This window comes from Littorina saxatilis, linkage group LG2 (assembly GCF_037325665.1).
Source record: "Littorina saxatilis isolate snail1 linkage group LG2, US_GU_Lsax_2.0, whole genome shotgun sequence".
Taxonomy (NCBI): Eukaryota; Metazoa; Mollusca; class Gastropoda; order Littorinimorpha; family Littorinidae; genus Littorina; species Littorina saxatilis.
The window spans coordinates 100264876-100272375 of NC_090246.1; the positions used below are offsets into that span (position 1 = coordinate 100264876).

The window sequence follows — 7500 nt, forward strand, 5'->3', positions numbered from 1 at the left end:
CACAAACACACACGCACACACATACACACACGCGCGCACACACACACACACACACACACACACACACACACACACACACACACACACAAACCACTATCACCTCTAACACAACAACAACACAAGCAGCTATGCTACCAAATCCGTTTACTCTATTTCAGAAGTGTGCAGCGAAGGCTGTCCAGAAGACTCTTCCCTTCCTCCACTGTGCTATTGCTAGGACTGATTGCCTTCAGCGTCCTACTCATCTGGACCACTGGCTTTCACACCTTCGTGTGCACCAGCTCCGTCAGGGTCAGTCTCAACGAAGCCCAGCTTGACTTCAAGTCAAACGTGCACAGGGGATCGAGTGAGCCCAACGCGGATGCCGCCCGCCACGATTGCGTTAAAGACTTCGAAACGGGCATCAGCTTGAACGATACGGCCATGAAGCACATGTTCCGGGCAAACTATCCCTTGGAGGACAGTGTGCTGGTGTATAGGTCCAGCTACTTCAAACCGCGACCTCAGATCGTCAACCCTCTGATGACCGACTACATCATCGACCCGCAGAACGTGTGCGGCAACGGTTCCGCGGGAGCTCCGTTCTTGCTGGTGATGATCCCTTCCCTGAGCCACCACATCCTGATGCGGCAGACGATCAGGCGGACGTGGGGCAGCGTGGTGCACTCGCCCTGGCCTGGCACCGTCAACCTGCCCTCCGTCAAGATCGTCTTCGTCTTTGGCAGGACTGAGGCGGAGGAGGAGGAGGAGGTCGTTCTGAAGGCCGAGAGCCAGCGGTACGGCGACGTGCTGTACGTCGACTTCGTGGATTCGTACCGCAACCTGACGTACAAGTCTCTCACGAGCCTCCACTGGGCGTCCACCAGGTGCCCCGACACCAAGTTCGTCATGAAGGTGGACGAGGACACCTTCGTCAACGTCCCCTACCTCCTGGAGTACCTGCACTACCACAGGCGGGAGTTGACGAGGACAGTGGTGGGTTACGCCAACCCCAAACCCGTCTGCGTCAGGACAGGCAAGTGGGCCGTCAACTTCAACTCCTACCCGCTGTCCGTTTTCCCGCGCTACTTTTACGGGCACAGTTACGTCATCAGCAGTGACGTCATTAAGGATATCGTCACCGCCTCGCAGCACTTGCCCTTCATCCCGGTAGAGGACGCGTCCGTGACGGGCGTGCTAGCATACGTGGTCAACGCCACGCGGCTCCATAACTCTCTTTTCGCCGTGTCCAGACGCTCCTATACGTGTGCCATACTGAATAACGTCAAGATCACCATCACCATGCTCACAGAGTTCACTCACATGATCATTTGGAGGGCGGTGCAACGGAACGCGTGTACCTATACCATTTTCCCCACGGAAAGCAAGATCAGAAGATCACCGCGCAAGGACTCAGGCAGTGCTGACAATGTGATGCTAGTGAATATGTGAGCTAGGAAAAGGAGGATTGTGAGTGTGATTACACACGTGTGATTGTTAAAGGTACTGAACTTTTCAAATCCAGGTGCACGGAGCCCCTGGGGCTTTTAGTCATACCTCAGGCAGCTATCCGTTAGAAGAACTACCAAGTTTCATTGACTTGCACCCAAAGAGTCAAGAACTGCGATTTTTTTACGAATTAATTTCGTACTCGGACCCGGCTGGTCTTGACCTATTTTTGGATCTAAATTTAGATCAGGTAGATCACCACATCATGCACAAAAAGACACGTCACTAGCAAACTATGTCAGACGTCATCATGCGTTTGTGTAAAACAAAATGGAGGCCGGAATCACTCAGTTGAATCGAACTCCGACCAAACACCACGTAATAACTAGGTTAATGTATGCACTCGTGTGAACAAGAAACTGTCGAGCTTCACAGATGTCGTCGTTGTGTATTTTTGGGTTTGTTTTACTACCATAGGAGGATTTTTGAACTGTAAATGCACTCAGCTGCAACAAAAACGCAAAACGAAGGCTGTGAGCTGCACTGTGCCTTTAAAAAAAACAAAAGTAGTAGCTTAGATTGGTGAGGGTGTGTGTGTGTGGATGTCTTTATCGACATAAAACAGAACTGTTTATAATTGTTCAGACGCAGTCTGGGCTTCGAACTCATATTTGTTAAGTTGGTGAAGAGACTTCGTTAGAAATGACTCAGTTTTCAGGAATCACATCGGCTTTTAATTCACAGCTGACAATGAAGTCTTTCATAACATACTCAGTCCGAGTAAAAGGACAAGACCAGGGGCGGATCCAGGGGGGGTTTCGGGGTTTCCGCCCCCCCTAGCCTAAAAAAATAAAAGTAGAGAAACAAAATTTGAAGAAATAAATAAATTTGAAAATAAAGAAAAACTGATGCTCAGATTACACCAGATTGCTCCATTTTCCTTGATTTTTTATCCACATTTTCCGGGGGGGGGGGCATGCCCCCGAACCCCCCCGAGAGCAGGCCTTTGTCTTCTAAGTGACAGTGTTGGAAAGTAGTTGGGTAATTTGTTGGCTCAGGTTGCACCAGACCGGTCAATTGTCCTTGTTATGATCCAAATTTAAATGTATTTTTTGGAAGGTGTATTTGGGGAAGTTTTTTGGCTCCGATTGAACCAGATTGATCCATTTTACTTGTTTTTATCAACATTTTCCGGGGGGGGGGGGGTGCATGCCCTCGGACCCCTCCTAGCCCCCCTATAGGAGGTTTGAACGCTTCGCGTCGTCGAATTGTCCCTACAAAAAAAATTGGAAACCCCCGTTAACTCAGTCAGTAAAAGCCGTTGTCAGTGACTGACAGGATGAAACGACCATGTCCAACCTGGTCAGGACCGGACCAGCACATCAGTATACCGGAAAGTGAAACCTGGGTCCAGAGAAATCCGTTTCACAATCGCAACTATAGTCAGAACAATAACAATAACAATAACAACACTTTAGTGTCCATTAAAATGAATACATTAAAACGGAAAATTGTCTTCGACACGTCTTAGAACCTGCCTGTCAACGATTATAAAATACACATCGAAATAAGAGTTACAAGAACATTCAAAAGAGGAATCTGAACGCGTGAGCATTCCATAGTTGTTCGCCTTCTTCATTACTAATTCGAGCAGGCCCAACTTCGATGCGGTCTCTGTCACTGTGTTTAACTCGAGGCCAGAGCTCCTCTATTCTGGAAGACCCTTCTTTTGACTCTCCCTACTCTCTCTTCTCAGCCTCGTCGACACCTGCCACCTGTCTCCTTGCCCCCCCCCCCCCCCCCCTTCCCCTTGCCCCTTCCAGGCCCCGTTCCCGTCTTTCGAAAGCACATACAAACGATCAAATTCAGTTAAACTTCTCCAGGTAAGGGCTCTTCCGTTCTGAGAGAGCCGTGCCGGCCTATCTCACCCCGTCTCTGTCCCGCCTTGCCACCTGTTTCTTTCCCCACTTCTTCTTCTTCTTCTTCTTCTTCTTCTTCTTCTTCTTCTTCCTCTTCTTTGTTCATGGGCTTAGTCTCCCACGTTTACTCATGTTTTTAGCACGAGTGGATTTTTACGTGTATGACCGATTTTACCCCGCCATTCAGGCAGCATACGCAGATTTCGGAGGAGGCATGCTGGATATGTTCGTGTTTCTATAACCCACCGAACTCTGACATGGATTACAGGATCTTTTCCGTGCGCACTTGGTCTTGTGCTTGCGTGTACACACGAAAGGGATTAAGTCACCAGCAGGTCTGCACATAAGTTGACCTGGGAGATCGAAAAAATCTCCACTCTTAACACACCAGGCGGCAGCGACCGGGATTCGAACTCACGACCTCCCGATTAGGAGGCCGACGTCTTACCACCACGCCACTGCGCCCGTCCCCACTCTCCCCCCCCACACACACACACATACACACACACACACACACACACACACAAACACAAAAACACACACACACACACACAAACACACACACACACACATACACACACACACACACACACACACACACACACATACACACACACACACACACACACACACACACACACCCAACCCCCAACCCTCGACCCAACCCTTACAATGGGACAGACAAACAATCAACATGCAGAGGTCACCACGAAGGCAGGGATGTCATATGGAGCGAGTTTTAGCGTCAACTAAGGTGACTCGAGTCGAACCGGAGGTCGCAAAAACTCGGTCCGGTACGACTGGAGTGACGTCACCGGTTAACCAACTTTCAACCTTGCTTCCTGCGTAGGGTCTCTCCAGTTCCAAGATGGCTGCCAAGGCGAGGTGAGAAACTTCTGCAAATATTTTTTGACAAAGTTACGGATTGTGAGAAGACATTTGTTGTAAATCACTTAGCCTTTCAAAAATTAAGGATACTGGGTTGGATACTGTCTTGGTTTTAATGCATTTTATTTTAGCAGTGATGTTTATTTTGGGAAGAAATGAGGTCAACAGGAGTTTGGGTGCGATTTCGGCTCAAATGTACTTTAGCGCCCTGAACTTTTACCCGGCTGTTTTGCGCTCGATTTTCACGCTCACTTCTTCATTGACGTTCGAATCGATAGTTCGATGTTTTGGCATTACATTCACATCAACAATAAAACAGTACTGCTTGTTCATCATCGTCGTCCATCAACTCTCCACAACAGTAAATCCGTAACGCGCTTGTCGCCATCTTGTTGCAAGGGACGCGACTGGACACAACCCAACAGCGTTTCCGCGAAGAAAAAAACCAGACATGCGCAGTGACCCTACCGTAGCTCAACCCTGTTCCTCGCGAAAACTCGCTCATGGTGTACCCGGCAACACTGTGAGATTACTTTGAATGGGTTGAATGAGCATGCTTTCATGAAAAGCAACGGCATGTGTGTGTGTGTTTGTGCGTGTGTGTGTGTGTGTGTGTGTGTGTGTGTGTGTGTGTGTGTGTGTGTGTGTGTGTGTGTGTGAGTGTGTGTGTTTGTATGTGTGCGTGTGTGTTTGTGTGTGTGTGTGAGTGTGTGTGTTTGTGTGTGTGTGAGTGTGTGTGTTTGTGTGTGTGTGTGTGTGTGTCTGTGTGTGTGTGTGAGTGTGTGTGTGTGTGTGTGTGTGTGTGTGTGTGTGTGTGTGTGTCCGTCTGTCTGGCTGTCTGTCTGGCTGTCGTTCTAACTAGCTGGCTGTGCAGGGCCGAACCCAGGGGGGGGTTCCAGTGGTTCCGGAACCCCACCCCTGGAAAAAGCATGTACCTTGCTTTGAGTGTTTTTTTATTTTATTTGTTTTTAAAATAAATTTTGTGTGTGTCTCTAACAAATGTTATTCAATCTGAAATCCGATGAGAAAAAGGTACCCCCCCCCCCCCCCCTCCACCAATTCACACTGACAGGCCTTAACCCTCAAAACAAGGCCCAGAATGCACCAGATTGCACAGATTTTAACCGTTTTTCAAAAATTTCCGGGGGAGCATGCCCCCGGACCCCAAAGCAGGCGCGCGCTTGTGGCTTCGCCACTTCGCTGATTTGCCCCCCCCAAAAAAGGAGGAACCCCCCCCCCCCCCTTATAACTCATTTGGTCCGGCCCTGCTGTGTGAATTACCAATTTTATCGATGGTCAATCTTTTTTTTGTCTCAATCACTTACTTCGTGGTTTGTTCAAACTGTACTGCAAAGTGTCGCTTCTGTTTTCTTTTAGTCCTTCATTTCTTCATTCTTTCATTCGTTCGTCCGTTCATTCATTCATTCATTATGTCTTTCTTACTTTCTGTCCTTCTTGGACTAAAATCTGCCCGGGTATATTAACACAGTGTCTTAATTACAAGCTCCTGTGGTCTTAATACGTGATTTGAATCCTGATTCCTTATTCGAATGTCCCCTCCATGTCTTATCACACCATAAAACCAAACTTCACGTTTTTTTAAATACTTCATTTCTTGTTCTCAAGTAAATTGTGTGTATCTTGACAAACCAGTACAATGATAGTTGACGTTTGTATGAAACATTAAAGGCACAGTAAGCCTCCCGTAAACCATCACAGAGCTCCCCGAGCGTCTACATACAGTACAAGCATACTTCCATTTAAACGCTCACCGAACGGGAACATCCTGGCTGCTTTCTGTCGAGCGTGAGAAATTTTCAAAGAATTTATTTTCGTGGACTTGGCCCTGAAGAACAATGGCGCCTCGTTTTGGTGCTGGACGGCTGTTATGAATCATCCCGGAAATCACGCCCGGACAGTAAGCCTCCCGTAAACCATCACAGATAGTGTCAGGCTTTTACACACAGTACAAACACCCTTCCATTTGAACGCTCACCAAACGGGAACATCCTAGGTGCCCTACGTAAAGAGCGAGCAATGTTAAAAGAATTAATTTTGCAGATTGTCTCGAACACTTTTTGGACCCATCCTGAACTCAGGTCAAAAATGAGTTACTTCCCTTAAACTGGCGACAGCCGTGGATCGATGATTATCAGAATGTTTTTGGACCGTGGTGCGTTTTTGCGCTAGACCTAACTTTTAAAATCTAGCTTCTTACACAAATATCCTTTAATCATAAAAGAATTCTTTTTTCATCAAGACAAGATCAGTGCAATTCGAAGTTGTGAAAGTTTGAAAAAAGAAAAGCCCGGAAGCAGGGCCACGCAATGGTCTTAGCAGACGACGGTTTATCAGTCAGTGCATATCGCCTTTCCTCTCAACAGTCAAAAGCCATCGCTAGAGTTCTTGTGAACCACAGCCGTTTGTTTCGTGCATAAAAACGTGCTTTTGTAAATAAGCTCACATCGAGTCGCATTCAAATAAGGCTAACTGACGACTACATTGTGAAAAAGGGAAACTGGATCACACGGGTTCACGATGGCTCAGGGGTAAGATAAACCACGCAAAAATAAATTCTTTGAAAATTGTTCGCTCTTTACGGAGGGCACCTAGGATGTTCTCAATCGGTGAGTGTTTAAATGAAAGGGTGTTTGTACTGTGTGTAAAAGCCTGACCGTATCTGTGATGGTTTACGGGAGGCTTACTGTGCCTTTAAGTGACCAAACATAAATCCTGTAATAAAGGAGGACAAATCACTCAAAAGGTAATTGATAAATATATGCGCAGTGTTGCTGCTGTTGTTGTTGTTGTTGTTGTTGTTCTTGTTCTTGTTTTTATTGTTGTTCTATGTGTGTGCGTGTGTGTGTTTGGTGTTTGTGTGTTTGTGTGTGTGTGCACGGTGTGTGTGTGTGTGTGTGTGTGTGTGTGTGTGTGTGTGTGTGTGTGTGACAGAGACAGAGAGGGACACACACACACACACACACACACACACACACATACACACACACACATTCACACACACACGCGCACGCGCGCGCGCGCACGCACTCTCTCGAGTCATACACACAATGTGTGCTATCGCGAAGAGTGAAGCGAAAGAAGGGGAAGACAACACACACAGCTGCAGAGACAAAGTAATCCGCTCTTCCTTCGAGGAGTTGTCTCCCGTGGACCAAACACTTCCGAGTCCTCGAGAATTTTCGATTTTGCGAAACACAGAATCGGGCAACTCCCTGTGGGTATAAAACTAATTGAACAAACAATA

The 7500-nt window shown here is 47.3% G+C and overlaps 1 protein-coding gene across 1 annotated transcript in view; it reads left to right on the forward strand.

Moving 5' to 3' along the window:
- LOC138960325 (beta-1,3-galactosyltransferase 1-like) overlaps positions 1-2944 on the forward strand; it is a 15513-nt gene extending 12569 nt beyond the window's left edge. The window contains exon 2 of the mRNA XM_070332185.1: positions 159-2944. Coding sequence (XP_070188286.1) covers positions 159-1431 — 1273 coding nt within the window. The 3' untranslated portion in view covers positions 1432-2944. The remainder of the gene's footprint in view (positions 1-158) is intronic.
- Positions 2945-7500: the final 4556 nt, after the last annotated feature.